The 20,154-nt window shown below is 37.9% G+C and overlaps 1 protein-coding gene across 1 annotated transcript in view; it reads left to right on the forward strand.

The window, feature by feature from the left end:
• PEX3 (peroxisomal biogenesis factor 3) overlaps nucleotides 1-20,154 on the forward strand; it is a 34,991-nt gene that overhangs the window by 7,987 nt on the left and 6,850 nt on the right. Inside the window, exons 2-9 of the mRNA XM_043888443.1 lie at nucleotides 1,240-1,371; nucleotides 6,958-7,039; nucleotides 14,869-14,912; nucleotides 16,303-16,427; nucleotides 16,711-16,777; nucleotides 16,885-16,939; nucleotides 17,491-17,659; nucleotides 19,170-19,240. Coding sequence (XP_043744378.1) covers nucleotides 1,240-1,371; nucleotides 6,958-7,039; nucleotides 14,869-14,912; nucleotides 16,303-16,427; nucleotides 16,711-16,777; nucleotides 16,885-16,939; nucleotides 17,491-17,659; nucleotides 19,170-19,240 — 745 coding nt within the window. The remainder of the gene's footprint in view (nucleotides 1-1,239; nucleotides 1,372-6,957; nucleotides 7,040-14,868; nucleotides 14,913-16,302; nucleotides 16,428-16,710; nucleotides 16,778-16,884; nucleotides 16,940-17,490; nucleotides 17,660-19,169; nucleotides 19,241-20,154) is intronic.

Consider the following 20,154-nt stretch of genomic DNA (forward strand, 5'->3'; position numbering starts at 1 on the left):
AACAGTATCATTACTTGTTCTGTAAGTTCATTGAAATTCCAGTGTCCTTTCTTGGTGCAGCAGCAGAACCACAGGTAAAAGATTTACTGGAAGCAAATGCAACAATATTCTCGATGTAGGATTCTGTTGGCCTTTTGGTTAACTCTCTTGTCTAAGAATCCTTTGAACTATCCCTAAAAGGTGAAGGACTTGCTAGGTTAGCGTGTTCTTGTTCAAATGAATATTACTAAAATGTTTTAGCTAACCCAGTATCTTAAACATTTAATCTGTAAAAAGCCATTTCTGATATTTATTCTGCTTGATAAAAGTTAAAGTACTTACACCTTGAAATGTGGCTTTTGACCAAATGCTAACTAACCATGCCAGTGTTCACTTTACCAGCCAGGACAATTGATTGCCCACAGGGTATGACTAAAATGTGCCCATTTATGTCTCACTGTCTATACTAAAATGTGTTAAATTACAGGCACATGACCCCACCTATATTTTTATACTATTATAAGTTAGGAATTTCTGTACCCTCTTCCCCCTCCCTTTTCTACATAAGTTTAGTTTTCCATGTCTGCCTGACTACCTACCTTTCTTTTAGTCTTCCTTTTACATTTTTTATTATATTTTTAAAAATACTGTATTTTGATTGAAGAAAATATGGAAACCATAGAGAAGCAAGCAGAAGGAAAAAAATCACCCACTATCCCACTCATCAGCAGTGATCATTGTTTAATATATGTTAGAAATTAAAATCTATCTGTTACATATATGTCTACTTACATTAAAAAGCAAAACTTTCAGGATCTTATTTTATTATCTAACAATATAACATGGATATTTCCTTGAGTCATGAACTATTTAGCAATGTGGTTTTTAATAGCTATACGATTTCATTGTATGGCTAGGCCATAATGTATTTAAACAGTTCCCTTTTGTGGGACACTTAGAATATCTCCAGTTCACTGTTAAAGGGATCGCCTGACTTTGTAGGCTTAATTCCTTTCTGTTTATTCAGACTTCATCCTTATGTACCCATCTGCCATTGACTTTTAAAATGCCAATCTCCTTTTCTTTAGGTTGCAATTCTTATATAATTCTTTAATTTAGGTTTTTAAAAGTTGTGGTTTTTAGCTTTTCACTAATATAAGCCCTGTATTTGGAAAACTTGGGTTAAAAATACTGTTTGGAATTTTTAATACTCTAATAAACTGGATTAGTATACTAACTTGTTTTTGAAAATAATTTTAGGAGTATATATCCTGGGGAAATATGGACAGAAGAAAATCAGAGAAATACAAGAAAGGGAGGCTGCAGAATACATTGCCCAAGCGCGACGACAGTATCACTTTGAAAGTAACCAGAGGACTTGCAACATGACAGGTGAGACAGAGAAATATTTATACACGTATGAAGTTGCTTGATGATTTATATTAATATACATATCTCCAGGAGCAAAGTTAGAGGAAGAGGCAAAAATGACAAATCTAGCAAGTGATTACATGATTTAACTGAAACACATCATTTAATGTGGATTTTAAAATCAATGTAAATTAATAAGGCAACATAACTGCTAGTTTATTCATTTTCTTTATTCATCCAGCAAATACTCAGGACTGGAGAAGCATAAGGTAAGCAGTTGAAGAAAAAAAAAAGACCTGACATTCAGAGTTTATGTGCTAGTGGGAGAAAATAAAGATAAACACCAGGTAAATAGCTTTAAGCAGTGATAACTGTTGATAAGGAGAATGAGGCTGTGAGAGGTGGGGATGCTGTTTAAGGTCAGGCAACCAATAGAATCAGGCCTCTGCCTCTGAGGAGAAATTCAGTGGGACAATGGAGAGAGCCCTGCAGAATGCCTGAGGGGGAAACACGCCTGGCTGTTCCCATATTTGAGAAACAGCAGAAAGGCTATGTGGCTGGAGGAGCATGAGCAATGGAAGAAGTGTGATAGGAGATAAGGTTGCAGGAGTGCCCTGATGCCCTCTGGCCATGTGGGCCATGGTAAAGAGTCCTAAGTTTCTTACACTTACAGAGGCATCTGCAGAACTGTCCGTCTAGCACAGTAGTATACATTCAACCAGTGTGGATCAGTGGTAATAATTTAATCTCCAGAGCTAGAAACCTTCTGGAAGGATGCTGTAACAAAATCAGCTGCCCCTATTTGAGGAAGGCAAGGTGTTGTGATAAATTTTTCTTAACTCCTTGAAGAATTAGTCCTCAAATTCTTGTCAAACTTGATTTTCTTTTTCTGCTGTTTGAAGTTTAATCCTTTTCTTCCTTTTCTTTCAAGAACAACTAATTAAGAAAAAATTTATAAAGGTAGGTTCTTTTTGTTCTAACAAAAGTAAAATTTAAAAGTAGAATTTTTTTTTTCAAGGTTGGAAGAACTTTATTTTTAGTTTAGTCTCACTTGACAGATAAAGAGATTGGAATGAAGAAGGTTAAGAGACACATTTAGTTGTGGCCATAGAATGGTTTTTAATGTTTGAAATAATAATGCTTCAGTCTGTAGAGAAGAAATTAATCATAAATGCTATATAAAATGGCAACTCAGATAAGAAGTAAGTGAGAGCACAGGTTCGAGGTGGAGGCAGTTCTGGTTCCATCCCTGGGTTTGCTTGTGATGTCTGTGTGTCTTTAGGCAAATCTAACTGTAGTTCTTTCTCTATAAAATGATCGTCATAAAACCCACTTCATAAATATTTTATAAGGAAGGATGAGATAATTTATATAAAGTGCTTGATATGTAATAAATGCTCAGTAACGAACAACTTTTTTAAAATTACATGTTTCTTTGAATCAGTATTTAGCTTTCAACATAGTGGTGCTCCCAAGGGCATTTTAATGAATTTTTAGAGAATAAGAATGGTCCGTTTTTCCTTTCCTTTTTTTAAGGAAAAAGCATCTCATCTCTTGAATGAGAGATTCTTTATTTTTTTTTTTAAATTTTTATTTTATTTTCGGCTGTACTGGGTCTTTGTTATGGCCTGCGGGCTTAGTTGCCCCGTGGCATGTGGGATCCTAGCTCCCTGACCAGGGATCAAACCCATACCCCCTGCAATGGAAGGCGAAGTCTTAACCACTGGACCACCAGGGATGTCCCTGAGAGATTCTTTAAATTCTGTAGTGTTTTACAATTTTCAGAAGTTTCACACACATAATTTCTTTTTTTTTCCGTTTATTTTTATTAGTTGGAGGCTAATTACTTTACAATATTGTAGTGGTTTTTGCCATACATTGACATGAATCAGCCATGGATTTACATGTGTTCCCCATCCCGATCCCCCCTCCCACCTCCCTCCCCCTCCCATCCCTCTGGGTCTTCCCAGTGCACCAGCCCTGAGCACTTGTCTTATGCATCCAACCTGGGCTGGTGATCTGTTTCACACTTGATAATATACATGTTTCAATGCTATTCTCTCAGATCATCCCACCCTCACCTTCTCCCATAGAGTCCAAAAGTCTGTTCTGTACATCTGTGTCTCTTTTTCTGTCTTGCATATAGGGTTATCGTTACCATCTTTCTAAATTCCATATATATGTGTTAGTATACTGTATTGGTGTTTATCTTTCTGGCTTACTTCACTCTGTATAATGGGCTCCAGTTTCATACATCTCATTAGAACTGATTCAAATGTATTCTTTTTAATGGCTGAGTAATATTCCGTGGTGTATATGTACCACAGCTTCCTTATCCATTCGTCTGCTGATGGGCATCTAGGTTGCTTCCATGTCCTGGCTATTATAAACAGTGCTGCGATGAACATTGGGGTACACGCGTCTCTTTCAGACCTGGTTTCCTGGGTCACACACGTAATTTCATATAATCCCATAATAACCCTCCCCTTTCCACCCCCCTCCACTGTTATAATATCCCTCCTGCTCTTCCCTCTCTCCCCTGGTAATGACTAATTTAAGAATAGTTCATTTCTAGTTATTACTCCAATTTTTAAAAACTGGAAAAAGCTAACTTCTGGGGTCTGAAAATTCACCTCAGTTTGACACGGACCCTTGTGTCAGTTTAAGTGCTCTGAGAAGCACAGCTCAGATGCAGTTAGCTGTACAGAAGACTGACCGGGAGGACACCCCGCAGAATAAGGCAGGGAGCAGAGCTCCCCAGGAGCGCCTTCAGCCCGCAGTGCAGCTGTGACGCTGTGACTAGAAGGGGCAAAGGAAGGAGGGTCGGGTGAGAGAGACTCTGACTACAGCCCGGTTCTCGGAAATCTTGGCAGGCCAATCAGGAGTCCTGGATCCTAAGAGCTCTGGTAGAGGAGTCCCTCAGAAGTGGGCCTGCTTTTGTGTCCTCACTAAGCAACTGTCCCCTGGGAGCAGTGGAGACCCCGAGACGTGGCAGCTAGAGCTGTCAGTCACTTATGGCTCCTCCCAGCAGAAAGTGTGTGGATAGCACATTTCCGTGACCATCACACCCCTCAGATGAATAAATAGCTGATACAAGGCAGCTAAAGCTAAAATATGGTGCTAAAAGCCAAAATAGAGCTTCACTGAAAAAATTTCCAAATTAGCTTTCTGGTATATATTGATAATGGGATTACAAATCGTATAATTAAATTTCTATTCTTTTGAGTAAGAGGTAATGACCATACTAGAAAAAGTTAGTGCTTTTAGGTAAATATAATTAGTTTTTTAACATAAGAAGTTGGTCCTAGTTTGAAAGATAGCATCTAGTGGAATGCCTCTGTGCCCTGCCCATTGACTTTATCATGTTCATGATCTTTATTAAAGATTTGGAAAGAGTGCCCATTAAATTTACACATGACACAATGCTTGGATGTGTAACTGACACTACAAATGAAGTTTTGGAATACAGAATAGTCTAGTCCCATTTAAGTGATAGACTGGGATAAAAGAATTGTTCTGCATTAAAAGTGAATTGTACTGAGTCAGGATTATCCAAACTTGCTTAGAAGCAGGATGTATGAGAAGAGACTGGGAATTCTAGGTGAGCATACGCTTATTATGAACAGAGTAGGATATGACTTCTGGAAATATTAATTTAATCTTAGACTGCAGTAGTAAAGTCTGTGGTTCAACTAAAAGGTAGTTACAACATGCTCTGTGGTAGTCAGAGCACAAGTCCATTTCTGCCTCTCACATGTTAAGAAGATACAAACTGGAATGTGTCAGAAGAAGCCAAATAAGTTTAATATTAAAAAGGGCTAACAGTTACTGAGCACTTCCACGTGTAAAGAAGCAGTGTTCTAAATGCCTTTTGTCCTTAACCCTTATACAGTCCTGTAAGGTAGATCCACGGTCTCCCTCAGTTTACAGATGAGGAAACTGAGGCATGGGGTTAAATGATTTGCTCAAGGTCACACAGATTCAAGGTGGGTGAAGGCTTGTCCTGTGACTTGTGGTTGCACTAGGGGTGTTTATCATGGAGGCAGATGCCTAGAACAAGACATGAAAGCTGTATTCAACTCAATACAGAAACATATTTGTTCAGTGTTAGTACAGATGGCTGAAAGAGAAGAATAGCCTTGTCTTCAGTTGAATATGCTCAAGTGGAAAGTCAGGAGCTCTTATCTCTCCTGAGATAAGAGAATTACTAAAGAGATTTCTCTTAAATCATGTCATCATACCACATAATCTTTAAAGTTCCTTACTAACCACATTTCCTAAATGTAAGACTCTAGCACTGCTCTTTGTTGGTAGGATAAAATATCATGTTTAGGCTAGATATATATATACCATGGACACTAAGAATCCACATTTTACATTGACTCTGAGCTCCTGCTATCGCTAGTGGTCTCAGCAACTTAGGTGATTTAATCATGTGCCTTGAGGACATATGCTGAAGCAACACAGTGCAGTGCTGAGGTAAAGGATTAGAGTAGGTCAGAAGCTGAACTTCTATAGAAAAAAAAAATTAACATGGATTTTATAGTTAATGTCCTGCCTAGTCAAGAAGTAAAAATCATACCCTACAGTTTTCCCTTTTAGAATACGGCACTTGTAATCTCTGATATTTTTTCATATTGTTATCATTGCTTCTTTAGTGTTAGACATTCACTTTAAATGTATGTGTTTACACTTCTACAACATTTCTTATACCATGCATAGAGCCATAAAGTAACTTTCACAAATTACATGCAGTCTCTTTTCATTGAGTATTACATCTTATTTTATCTTCATGTTGGTATTCAGAGTTATAGGCAGTAGCCATTGTCAACCAAAACTACAGCTCAGCAGTTCTTAGTTTCTGTTGATAGCCTGATGCACTTTTGTCTAGGTTATAACAAATGCCTGTGCTTTGTGGTGGTGGTTGGTGGTTTAGTCGCTAAGTCATGTCCAACTCTTGTGACCCCATGGACTGTAGCCCGCCAGTCTCCTCTGTCCATGGGATTTTCCAGGCAAGAATGCTGGAGTGGGTTGCCATTGCCTTCTCCAGGGGATCTTCCTGACCCAGGGATCGAACTCAGGTATCCTGCATTGCAAGCTCTCTCCTGCACTGCAGGCAGATTCTTTACCAACTGAGCCACCAGGGAAGCCCATTGCTGTGTAGTAACTTTAATAACTAAATGTTTTCTAAAATTATAAATAAAATGTGAAGCAAAAGGATTAGCTAAAGATAAAATATCATTTTATTAAACCAGAAATAAACATTTTTTTTAAAAGATCTGCAAAAATAAAGAATTATCCATAGTCCATAGGTCAAAGACCAACACTGTTAAGATTTGGGAATTAATTCTTTCCATTTTTTTTTCTGTATGTACTTGTGATCATAATAGGTATATGTATAATTTTGCTTCATGTGAGCAGGTAGGTGATTTATTAGTGTGTAACTAGTTTTTATTATTAAAAATTTATTTGAAAGCTCCAGACTTCACCTTCCCTCCTGACACTCATTATTTGCTAGCTCTGTCATGGAGCCCAAAACAATGTGCATTTCTCGGGGAAGGCAGTCCTGTCACTCATGAACTTTCTCATTTTCTGTTTGTATTACAGTGCTGTCCATGCTCCCAACACTGAGAGAGGCCTTGATGCAGCAGCTCAACTCTGAGAGCCTTACAGCTCTGCTGAAAACCAGGTAAACGCAAGTTACAGCAATTCTCATTTATGCAGCATGCTGAGAGTTTATAGACTGTACCTGAAATACTTTTCAAAAGTCTTTAATTTCCTTATTTTTCTGTCTAATTAAAGCTTAGGATAAATAGGCACATTTAGAAAAAATATTTACTAACAATATCATTGAATTCATATTTTGTCTATTTGTTTATGCTCTGCCTTGATGTGCAAAGTATCCAGGGTGACGATATTTGTATGTATCTAGTTTTCACGTGAAGAGGTCTTCTGTCACTTTGATACTTATTCAGAAATATAATTTTGAGTACTTATTGAATGTGTTGCTGAACCAGATATTGTGAAGCTGCCAATTACATTAAATATTGTGTCTCTTAAAGAGTTTATGGTGTAATAGATACAGCATGTGAACATGCATTTTAAATAAATTAGGCATATGAGCTTACATCTTATATGATTAGTAAGATGAAGTACAAATAAAACATGAACATATGATAATGATTTATCATACCGTGACAGTGTACTGTGTACACTTTCACACAGAGGCCCTTATATATGGAGCATAATGTGTATTATTTTTGTTTAGTTGCTAACTTGTATCTGGCTCTTTTGCAACCACATGACGGCAGTCCACCAGGCTCCGGTCTATGGGACTTCCCGGGCAAGAATCCTGGAGCAGGTTGCCATTTCCTTCTCCATGAATCTTCCCGATCCAGGGGTCACAGCCACGTCTCCTGCATTGGCAGACATTACCACTGAGCCACCTGGGAAGCCCGTAGTGTGTATTGGAATACTGTAATTTAGTGTGATGCTGTGTTAATTTAAAAAGATTTCCAGAAGGAAATGCTTCTTCTTTTAATGGACAAGAAGAGGGTAGGGGCGAGGAGTGGAGAAAGGTTTCACTGAAGGTATTTTAATCATTGGGGCCTTAGCAAAAAATATTCACCTGCCTTGTAACCATCCTTCAGTAGGCAGGGGATAGAAAGTGCTCTTTCTGGGGTGTCTCTCTGTGCCGGGCCCGGTGCTGGATACATTACTCCCAGTTAATTTCTGCAATATCCTTGTGAGGCAGATAGTATCTATCATCTGCACTTTGCAAATAGGAATTTAGTGTTCAGGCAGATGATACAGCAAGCTGGAAAGGTCCTTTGAAAACATTTTCTATAATCAAGTCATACTTTCCAAAATAACAATGGATTTGTGTACTCGGGTACACAAATGGATTTGTATACAATAGATTTGTATAGTGTTTTTGGAGAGTGTAAATTGTAATTTTTTAATTGGAAAACATACACAGCTTAGAATGGATTTAAGGCAAATTATGCCATAAGCAGTTTTTAAAGGGTTAAAAAAAGTTTATTTTATTTTATTTTTTTTAAACAAAGTTTAAAAATCAAGTAACAATAAAAGAAAATATATCCCCTCAAAAAAGTGTGAGTACCTGGATAATACACCCATTTTGCAATAGTGCAACTAAGTACATATTATTAACTATCCATAGTCCATGCAGAGTTACAACTCTGCTCATCAGCATCATGCCAACAGTTCCTAGAGTTAACTATTTTAGAAAAGGTAGAACCTGGATCTTCTATCCTTCAACCAATTGATCAGATTGTTTCATCTGATTAAAGTATAATGCTAACAATCAGAATTTTTTCCCTAACTTCGTGATTCTTAGAGATTGACACACTTTACTACTTATGGATGTAGGGTTTAATTTATAAATTAGTTCACATAATCATATAAAGAAGAAGCATACAAGCAGATTGCTCCCAGTAAAATAAATACTTAATTACCTGTATGCACATAAGGAAGAGATACAAAAATAGGCTTTAATTGCCTTAAATTTTAGTCTTATTGGGAAGACAAGACAAATGAAATAAGTGAATACACTTTATTAAAAGCAGCATATCAGTAGCAACAAACCCAGTAAGTGTAGTAACAAACACAGTGGCATTCTTTCTTGGTGATTAAACACAGGATTCAAGGTAATTAAGAGAAGGTCTCTGTCCCTTTAAGACCTTGTCATCCAAAGGTGGAAGTAGATAAAATAAATTGTCTTAATTCAAGACTTATTGTGGTTCAGTTCAGTTCAGTTCAGTCGCTCAGTCATGTCCGACTCTTTGCGACCCCATGAATCGCAGCACGCCAGGCCTCCCTGTCCATCACCAACTCCCGGAGTTTACTCAAACTCATGCCCATTGAGTCAGTGATGCCAGCCAGCCATCTCATCCTCTGTCGTCCCCTTCTCCTCCTGCCCCCAATCCCTCCCAGCATCAGGGTCTTTTCCAATGAGTCAACTCTTCGCATGAGGTGGCCAAAGTACTGGAGTTTCAGCTTCAGCACCAGTCCTTCCAATGAACACCCAGGACTGATCTCCTTTAGGATGGACTGGTTGGATCTCCTTGCAGTCCAAGGGACTCTCAAGAGTCTTCTCCAACACCACAGTTCAAAAGCATCACTTTTTCGGCACTCAGCTTTCTTCTCAGTCCAACTCTCACATCCATACATGGTCACTGGAAAAACCATAGCCTTGACCAGACGGACCTTTGTTGGCAGAGTAATGTCTCTGCTTTTTAATATGCTATCTAGGTTGGTCATAACTTTCCTTCCAAGGAGTGAGCATCTTTTAGTTTCATGGCTGCAGTCACCATCTGCAGTGATTTTGGAGCCCAGAAAAATAAAGTCTGACGCTGTTTCCACTGTTTCCCCGTCTATTTCCCATAAAGTGATGGGACCAGATGCCATGATCTTAGTTTTCTGAATGTTGAGCTTTAAGTCAACTTTTTCACTCTCCTCTTTCACTTGCATCAAGAGGCTTTTTAGTTCCTCTTCACTTTCTGCCATAAGGGTGGTGTCATCTGCATATCTGAGGTTATTGACATTTCTCCTGGCAATCTTGATTCCAGCTTGTGTTTCTTCCAGCCCAGCATTTCTCATGATGTACTCTGCATATAAGTTAAATAAGCAGGGTTACAATATACAGCCTTGACGTACTCCTTTTCCTATTTGGAACCAGTCTGTTGTTCCATGTCCACTTCTAGCTGTTGCTTCCTGACCTGCATATAGGTTTCTCAACAGGCAGGTCAGGTGGTCTGGTACTTCCATCTCTTTCAGAATTTTCCACAGTTTATTGTGATCCACACAGTCAAAGGCTTTGGCGTAGTTAATAAAGCAGAAATCGATGTTTTTTTGGAACTCTCTTGCTTTTTCGATGATCCAGCGGATTTTGGCAATTTGATCTCTGGTCCCTCTGCCTTTCCTAAAACCAGCTTGAACACCTGGAATTTCACGGTTCACGTATTGCTGAAGCCCAGCTTGGAGAATTTTGAGCATTACTTTACTAGTGTGTGAGATGAGTGCAATTGTGCGGTAGTTTGAGCATTCTTTGGCATTGCCTTTCTTTGGGATTGGAATGAAAACGGACCTTTTCCAGTCCTGTGGCCACTGCTGAGTTTTCCAAATTTGCTAGCATATTGAGTGCAGCACTTTCACAGCATCATCTTCCAGGATTTGAAACAGCTCAACTGGAATTCCATCACCTCCACTAGCTTTGTTCGTAGTGATGCTTTCTAAGGCCCACTTGACTTCACATTCCAGGATGTCTGGCTCTAGGTGAGTGATCACACCGTCGTGATTATCTGGGTCATGAAGATCTTTTTTGTACATTTCTTCTGTGTTTTCTTGCCACCTCTTCTTAATATCTTCTGCTTCTGTTAGGTCCATACCATTTCTGTCCTTTATTGAGCCCATCTTTGCGTGAAATGTTCCCTTGATATCTCTAATTTTCTTGAAGAGATCTCTAGTCTTTCACATTCTTTTGTTTTCCTCTATTTCTTTGCATTGATCTCTGAGGAAGGCTTTCTTATCTCTCCTTGCTATTCTTTGGAACTCTGCATTCAAATGGGTATATCTTTCCTTTTCTCCTTTGCTTTTCACTTCTCTTCTTTTCACAGCTATTTGTAAGGCCTCCTCAGATAACCATTTTGCCTTTTTGCATTCCTTTTCCTTGGGGATGGTCTTGATCCCTGTCTCCTGTACAATGTTATGAACCTCTGTCCATAGTTTATCACGCTCTCTGTCTATCAGATCTAGTCCCTTAAATCTATTTCTCACTTCCACTGTATAGTCATAAGGGATTTGATTTAGGTCATACCTGAATGGTCTAGTGGTTTTCCCTACTTTCTCCAATTTAAGTCTGAATTTGGCAATAAGGAGTTCATGATCTGAGCCACAGTCAGCTCCCGGTCTTGTTTTTGCTGACTGTATAGAGCTTCTCCATCTTTGGCTGCAAAGAATATAATCAGTCTGATTTCATTGTTAACCACCTGGTGATGTCCATGTGTAGAGTCTTCTCTTGTGCTGTTGTTGGAAGAAGGTGTTTGCTATGACCAGTGCGTTTTCTTGGCAAAACTCTATTATTGTGGTTAATCTGTGTTAAAACGTAAAAGCAAAATGTGGGAAGAAAATGTGAGAGGCTAGAGAACAAAGCGATTAATTTTGATGGGTAAACCTGGGCAGCTTTAAAGAAAAGGCATGAGCCCTCTTTTCTTTACACACAGAGAGGAGAATTCTTGGAAGGATAAGATGGACAACAGTTCTCATCATTGCCTATTTCCTCTTTAAATATTTTCATGTTATTTTTTCTTAACCTTTCTTTTGATTTGAAATTATTATATTCATTTGGTGGCAATGAAGTTTCAGTGGCAAAGAATCTTAAACATCCTTCATCACAAGAGAGGCAGAACAATTAGAAAGGATTAGTTTCTTAATTTGGTAATATATTTTGGTAACATTAAAGAGCCTGGTCATATTAACTTGGAGTTGATTGCCATTAGACAAATTATTTGATAGGAATCTTGGCATAGAAAGTACCCTTTACATAGGTTCAGAATTAAAATCTTTTAAAAAGATAAGGTGAATTTTTTTTTCATTTTTTGTAAACGCATACATTAAAAATGATCACCACCATCAAGCTAGTTGATATATCCGTCACTTCACGTAGTTACCATTTTTTTAACATGTGGTGAGAACACCTAAGAACTCTTCTCAGGAAATTCCAAGTATACAAAAGCATTGTTAACTGTATTTACCATGCTGTACTTTAGGTCTCATCTCAATTAAATCTTCCTGGGTAGCTCAAATGGTAAAGAATCTGCCCTCAGTGTGGGAGACCTGAGTGCAATCCCTGGGTCAGGAAGATCCCCTGGAGGAGGGCATGGCAACCCACTCCAGTATCCTTGCCTAGAGAATCCCATGGACAGAGGAGCCTGGTGGGCTACAGTCCATGTGGTCGCACAGAGTCGGACACGACTGAGTGACTACCAATTTCACTTTCACCTAAATCTACTTTTAAGTCTCTTAGCAGTGAATGTCTAAATGAAGAAATGTCCTGTGCGGCTATAATTCTGTCCTGTCCCACCAAAATCATGCCAGCTAAGTACAGTTTCAAGACAGAAAACCTTAATTTGCCTTTCCATAGCCAGCTGCTATTGAGTACTTCCTGTATTAAAATTTTGGAACTGCTATTTCCTTATTTCATTTAGAATTTCGGTAAGAATCACTTTGAGATTTATCTTAGGCAACATTCAAGAGATGTGATTTAACTGCATTAAAATACCTAATCCTTGAATTATGGTTGATTCCCAGTTTAATTTAGGACTAAAACATGGTATTCCACAACAAGCCTTGAACGGTAGCTAAGGCTGCAGTAGGGCCCCGGTAGGATTTTCTCCATGTAGCTGTCAAACTTGTGCTGTCTAGTAAAAGGTTACCTGAAGCTCTGCAGTCCCTCCAGTGGCAAAGAAAGATAAGAAACTAGTAATACCCCACAGTTGTAATGGTAGTTCAACTTCTTATTGAAATGTAAATTTATGTCTGATAATAATAATAAAGAATATGGGATTGTATTTTTGTCATTTTTTAAATTTCATTTTTCTTGCAATTTATTTGTATTGTATTTTACAAAAGTGTTCATCTGTGACAGATTGGAAATATGAGAACAAAATACTGGTTCTACCACGAAGGTGATTTGAACAGCAGTGAACTCCATCCACATAGTACAGTGGAGTCCTATGCTGTGGTTTTAAAAAAAAAAATGATGGCTGTTATCTATATACTATTATGGAATAATCTCCAGGATATACTGTTGTAAGTTTTAAAAAGTTAAAGGAAAGGTGTATATAGTATGCCATGGTGGCTCAGACAGTAAAGAGTCTGCCTGCGGTGCGGGGGACCAGGGTTCGATCCCTGGGTGGGGAAGATCCTCTGGAGAAGGAAATGGCAACCCACTCCAGTATTCTTACCTGGAAAATCCCATGGTTGGAGGAGCCTAGCAGGTTACAGCCCATGGGGTCACAAAGAGTTGGACACGACTGAGCGACTTCACTTTCACTTTTCACCAGTTGTCTAAACATAAACTATGTTTAGTGTTTGAAAAGCAATGTCTAAAGTGATAGTAAAATAAATGAAATAACCTAAATGTGTATCTAGCTGGTGTCGTAATCACAAAAACAGAAGTTGTGCTGTACCTGCGTGCTTAGTCAGGTCCAACTCTTTGTGATCCTGCCAGGCTCCTCTGACCATGGGGTTTTCCAGGCAAGAATACTGGAGCGGGTCGCCATTTCCTTCACCAGGGGACCCTCCCGACCCAGGGGTCAAACCCATGTCTCCTGTGTCTCCTGTATTACAGGCAGATTCTTCACCCACTGAGTCATCAGGGAAGCCCAACAGAAACTATGCCAAGTGACTTTAAAATGGAAATTTGATTGTGTATTTTTAGTGGGATATATACTCTTAGAGCATACAAAATTGAAAAAACAAAAACCTTAAACTCTTTTCAGTATTGCTATTCTGAGACTGTTGTCCATAGAGTGAGGGATGAGGCAAATTGTAATTATATTGGTTTCACTGATTTCTAGTGCAGGCAGAAAGAAATACAGATATAAGATTAATGAGATTATTAAAAAAAAAAAGTGATCCTAATTTTGAATTTGAAGTATAAATATGAATTCATGATGTGCTTTATCCTTTAATATATGTGCATATAAATACACACATATAGTATACTAGCTGAGTCTTCTGAAAAGGCTTAGAAATAATGACCTGCCCCATAGGTAGTGAATCCTTAATCAAAGTCCTTAATCAAAGTTTGCAGTTTCAGACTAGCATTTTGTGCTACTGGAAACCAGGACTCTCAGAGAAATGGATGATTTCAGGCTTGCAGCAAAAATTGAACAGAATGAACCCAGACACCTTTTGTGTCCGAAAGCAAAGAAGCTATCAAAGCCTAAAGGGTTCATGTCAGAAGAACTTAGGGAGTAACCTGGATAGCCCCACAATAGTCAAAGACGGGCAGTTTGAACATTAATAAGGGTAACAACTACAGTGGGTAGAAACACATCAAATACACATTTAAATGCCTGTGTTTGTAATAATATTAAAAAAAAAATACTTACCATTGAAGGATTATAGACCTACTTCATTATTTGTAAAATAGTAAATATGGGAAAGATAAATATTATTCCTGCTTTTCCTATATGATTTTATAGTACACATATGCATATGCTCAGAAGGAGGAGAAAGACTGGAAGGACATTCACAGGTAATGGTGATGGTGGTCGTTTAGTTGCTAAGTCGTGTCTCTGACTCATGAAAATGGGTGTTGTCATCAGTTACTGAAATTATAGTCAGTTTTTAGTATAGCTTATGGGCTTTGTCTCTACAGTTATAGTTATCTTGTGATAAAATATAATTAAATATTGAACTGCAAAGTTCAAAGTTTTCTATTAAATTATCTAGATTATTATTTTCATATTTTCTGATATTTTTCTTTAGGCCTTCAAACAAGCTAGAAATATGGGAGGATCTGAAGATAATAAGTAAGCCTACATATTTCAAGTCATAGCCTTAAAATATTTTTAATGGGAAATTGTTGTATTCTGTTATGTGGGTGACTCTTCTTTACCTACCACATGGAGTTGTCATCAGGATTAAATAATTCTCATGAAGCAAGTAGATTGATGTCTGGTTATAGAAGCTACTGAGTAATGTTAGTGGTGGTGGTGGTGGTATTATTGTTATAATAATACGCAAACCTATCCTAGACTACATATGTGTATATTAGGTACTGATAGCTACAATAAAGGAAGTTTTTACTCCAACCTAAATAGTAATTTTACTTTGATATTGTATGCAAACTGTGATTAGTGATAAAAATTTCAAACAAAAAGCTTCCCTAGGACAGATAGATATATATATCTCCATGTCTCAAAACTTCATACTCTTTCTTGTGTTTTCCTATCCATTCAGCTAATCCTTATCCACTGAATCATGCTTGTTGTTGTTTGGTCATGTCTGACTCTTTGTGACCCCATGGACTATACCTTCCCAGGCTCCTCTGTCCATGGAATTTCCCAGGCAAGAATGCTGGAGTGGGTTGCCATTTCCTTCTCCAGGGGATCTTCCCGACCCAGGGATTGAACCCATGTCTGCTGCTTAGCAGGTGGATTCTTCACCACTGAGCCACCAGGGAAGCACAAATCATGCTCAAGCTTCACCTGTTTGAAAATGAAATAAACGTGTGTAGGGCCCTGTATCTCCTTCCAGCTATTGCCCTCTCTCATCCCCCTTGTGCAACACTAAAGGTTTCTACATCCTCTTTTCTCCTGCACTCCCCCTCACTCTCTGCCACACCTGGAGCCTGCTTTCCACTCCTGTATCTCCAGGCGGGTATCGCAAGATCAGTAGTGTTGCTAAATCCACTGGACATTTTCCTCCTATTGGACCTCTCAGCAAGAGTCAACACCTTTCTCTTACCTCTGTTTTGAACACTGTCCTAAGCACCTGTGAAGCCTACCTTCCTCCATCCCTGTATGAGCTTATCCTTTATCTTCTTTTACCTGCCAATGACGGCTGGAGCTCTTCATGCTCAGCCCTCTTCTCTGATTCTGAACGAGCTCCCTGGACAGCTCAGAGTTCTGAGGCTACAACTGAATGCTTCCCAGTCCTTTAACTCTTCACTGAATATATTTATTATTATCTGTATTGGTTATTGTTTCAATTAAGAGATCATTCCTAATTGACAATAAATATTTTGTAAGCAGATAAACTATGAAATATTTTGAATTGATACATTTTTGTACTTGAAATAATTATAAATGTATATTTTAAGTTGTCTTATGAAAAAATAACATAGGGATGGTTTGTGATTTTACACATTTGTTTGTGTTTTAATAATTAGTACCAAGAGGTTTTCTTTTCTCTGCAAAGGTTTCACAAGAAGTATCGTAGCTGTATACAGTACTTGCATGCTGGTGGTTCTTTTGCGAGTCCAGTTAAACATAATCGGTGGATATATTTATTTGGATAATGCAGCAGTTGGCAAAAATGGCACCGTAAGTTTAATAGACTTAAATTGATACTGCCTTATCTTTCAAGAGATTCAAAATGTAACCAAATATTATTTATCATGATAATTTATATAGAATAAATATCTTTATATTTCATGTGATTGTAAACTTTAACCATTATTTTTCTTCATATTTTGAAACTAGACTTTTTGTTATGTTGAAGAGTAGTGTTTCCTATTGTTCTAGGTCCTAGAATCTCAGCTTAAGTTATAATGAAAACATTATTATTTATTAATAATATTGAGTACCTTCTATCTATTTTGTACAGACAGTTCTTGCCCCCCCAGATGTCCAACAGCAATATTTATCAAGTATTCAGCACCTCCTTGGAGATGGTAAGATTCTTATTTATGACCTGTAAACTAATTCTAATTCATTCATTTGTATTATTGAGGAATTGAAAATGTAAATAAGGCTTTTACATTTATTTTTGTTTTTATAGGCCTGACAGAATTGATCACTGTCATTAAACAGGCTGTGCAAAAGATTTTAGGAAGGTAAGGCATTTTGCTTTGCCTTTTCTTAACTTCCTGATTCTGATGAATAAAAGAAAAATTAGCATAGTTCTGATGAAGCTAGTGACTTGACAAATGGTGGTCTGCACAACTCTTTTAACCTAATACAGACCCAGCCCTGGGGTATTACATTGTGGAATCCGTTTTCTTCATCAGTATCAACCTTTTGATACTAAAGGGAAAGCTTTAATGTTTCATTGTTTATTGATTGATTTCAAAACAAACCAAAAATAATTGGGTCATGAGACAGAAGACCTGCTTTTAAAAATCTGCCTCTGAGGCTTTTAACTCCTGTTCATACAGGCAGTATCTTTAATTACAGTGGGAATTTTCTTGTGAAATCTGCAACAAAATTTTTCTTGGCCACAAACCAGTGGCTGATTTCTTAATCTCCTCTAATGATTTCATAGTCAGTAGTTTCAGGTTTGACTGGATGAAACAGGATCTCCAGTAGTAACCTGTTAGGAAAAGAGTATTAATAGGACGTGTTGTATAGTTTCACTTTATCCCAGTTTTCTTTTCTCTGTTTCTAGTGTTTCTCTTAAACATTCTTTGTCCCTTTTGGACTTGGAGCAAAAACTAAAAGAAATCAGAGATCTCGTTGAGCAGCATAAATCTTCTTCTTGGATTAATAACGATGGATCCAAATCTTTATTATGCCATTATATGATGCCAGATGAAGAAACTCCGTTAGCAGTTCAGGTGCTTAATTCAAAGCTATTTAACCAAACCAGTTGCTCTTTGTTTTTAATGTTTTTTTCATTATGTCTTAAAATTTAGATTTCTGAGTCTCTTGAAAGGTAAGTGATTGAAAGACATATATTTCAGTAACTTAAATAAAACCTCATTAATTTAGAAAACAAACTATAAATGTGATTGATTTCTAGTTAGAAAGCATTTTAGATATTCAGCAAGATTTTATTGAATATTAGTTATAAGACAGACACTATAATGTATGATTGGGATATAAAATGAATAAGCATGCTCAGTAAACCTGGGGAATTCGGAAGACAAATTCAGTTCCAGTGGCTAAAGCATATTTGTATGAGATCAAGTAACAGAAGATAAAGCTGGTAGTTGGGGACAGTATCATAAAGAGCTTTGTATGCCTAGATAAAGAGTCTAAACTTCCAGTTCTAGACAAAGGTGAATTTTGATCAGGTCAGTACCACGATCATGTTTGCTTTTGAAGATAAATCAGTGATGACAGTATCAGAGTGCACTCAAGGAGGTTGTAGTCATCCAGTTGAGAAACAAAGGCCAATTCTAACAGTTATCAACCGTGGTGTTGCTATACCCTGGTGTGTCCCAGACAGTTGTGATCTATGTTACTCACTGATTAAGAATAATAAAAATACCAAGGATTACAGGTTATGGGCCTCTTAAAATAATTGCTGTTTATTAACATGTAAGCAGATTGCATCCATTGTTTGCAGTTGAGAGAAGGATCTTTCTCACTTCACAACTGGAGAAGTCTTGGACCAAAGAGGCCCTTGTGCCACACCTCAGCCTAAAGGCCCTGTTAGAACAAAGATGACCATGTGTTTCATTGCCTGCCTCCCGCTCCCCCGGAGGCTCCAGAGATAGATTGTAACCCATTTAAGAGAACCCCATGGACCCCTGCAGGATGGAAGCTGAACTGAATGAACAGAACAGACCTGTCAGAATTACCAAGAGAAACAGGAGAAAACTTACTTAAAAATTAGAATCTCAAGGAGATGCAGTGATAGTATTTTTAAAGCTTTCTGGAATGATAAAGCAATTTCCAAATTTTAAAATTCAACAGTGGACTTGAAAATAATTCAACAGAACAGGTAATGAGAGGGATGATGGACCAAATCTTACCTGGATTGAATTTAAGCCTCTGGAACCTTAGACTAAACTAGAGTGATGAGAAAAGACACATACATATCCTAATAAAATGCCTTAACAATAATAGAAAAAAATATCTCTGGCCTCTGCAACCTGGAAGACTAATTTTTCTTTGTTAATATGTCCTTCAGGTAAATAAAGATCTTATAAAGATCCTGTTGTGACTCATGTTTTAAATGCTACTCGCTGTGCACATCAACCTGTATAGTTTTTTTGAGTTGAACATTTTTTTATTGTTGATAGACCATAGACTTTGAGATTTCCTGAACTCTTGAGTTTGTTTCATCATAACCCTGTGCTAATATTTGAAACCCTGAAGTGTGGCATTTTAATTTCACAGGCCTGCGGACTTTCTCCTAGAGATGTTACCACTATTAAATTACTCAATGAAACTAGAGACATGTTGGAAAGGTATGTACACTGCATGTAACAGGAACATGTGCTTCCGTTTTAAATGTATTCATGACCATTTTATAGTTCTTCTTGACCAAATAGTGAACATAGTATTTTGTTAAAATTAAATTTTAAATATATTCCCCTGCTTTTAGTAGGATTTCCTGCCTACACTCGTGCTTGTCTTATTAGGGTAGGGAGGTAAGCAGAGATTTTTTTTCCAAGATACTCAGGATTGCCCCTACCTGTTTTCCTAGCCTAGAGATTCTGATATACTAGTTAAGGGACTGGAAGATAGTTAGCATTTATATTTTGAGGAAAGCTTTAAACGGTGATTCTTATATGCCCAGTGTATTCTGGTATATGTTTAACAACCAGCCCTGTAAAGAAAAAAAACCGAAAACTAAAATTGCAGCCACAGCAGCGCTGACTCTCTGACTCCCAACCTGATGTCACTCAGTGCTGACTTGGGAAGAGGTGCTTTTGCCAGCCAGAGCTAGTCTTCAGGTATACACACATGTGCACATGTGCTAATGTGTATGCACACACACATACTCAGTTATGAGAACTACTTCCCCTAACCCTTTCAGGTTCACCTCTAATGTTACTAAATCTTCCATAAAAACTCACATCTGCCTTCAATAGAGTATCAACTTTTAAAACTTACCCAGAAGACAGCCAGAATGTTACAAATGGGAAAAGCCCCAGATTATGTCTTAGAAGATGCTGCTGCTGCTGCTGCTGCTAAGTCGCTTCAGTCGTGTCTGACTCTGTGCGATACCATAGACGGCAGCCCACCAGGCTCCCCCGTCCCTGGGATTCTCCAGGCAAGAACACTGGAGTGGGTTGCCATTTCCTTCTCCAATGCATGAAAGTGAAAAGTGAAAGTGAAGTCGCTCAGTCGTGTCCGACCCTTAGTGACCCCATGGACT

The sequence above is a fragment of the Cervus elaphus genome, chromosome 26 (genome assembly GCF_910594005.1).
Source record: "Cervus elaphus chromosome 26, mCerEla1.1, whole genome shotgun sequence".
In the NCBI taxonomy this organism is placed as follows: domain Eukaryota; kingdom Metazoa; phylum Chordata; class Mammalia; order Artiodactyla; family Cervidae; genus Cervus; species Cervus elaphus.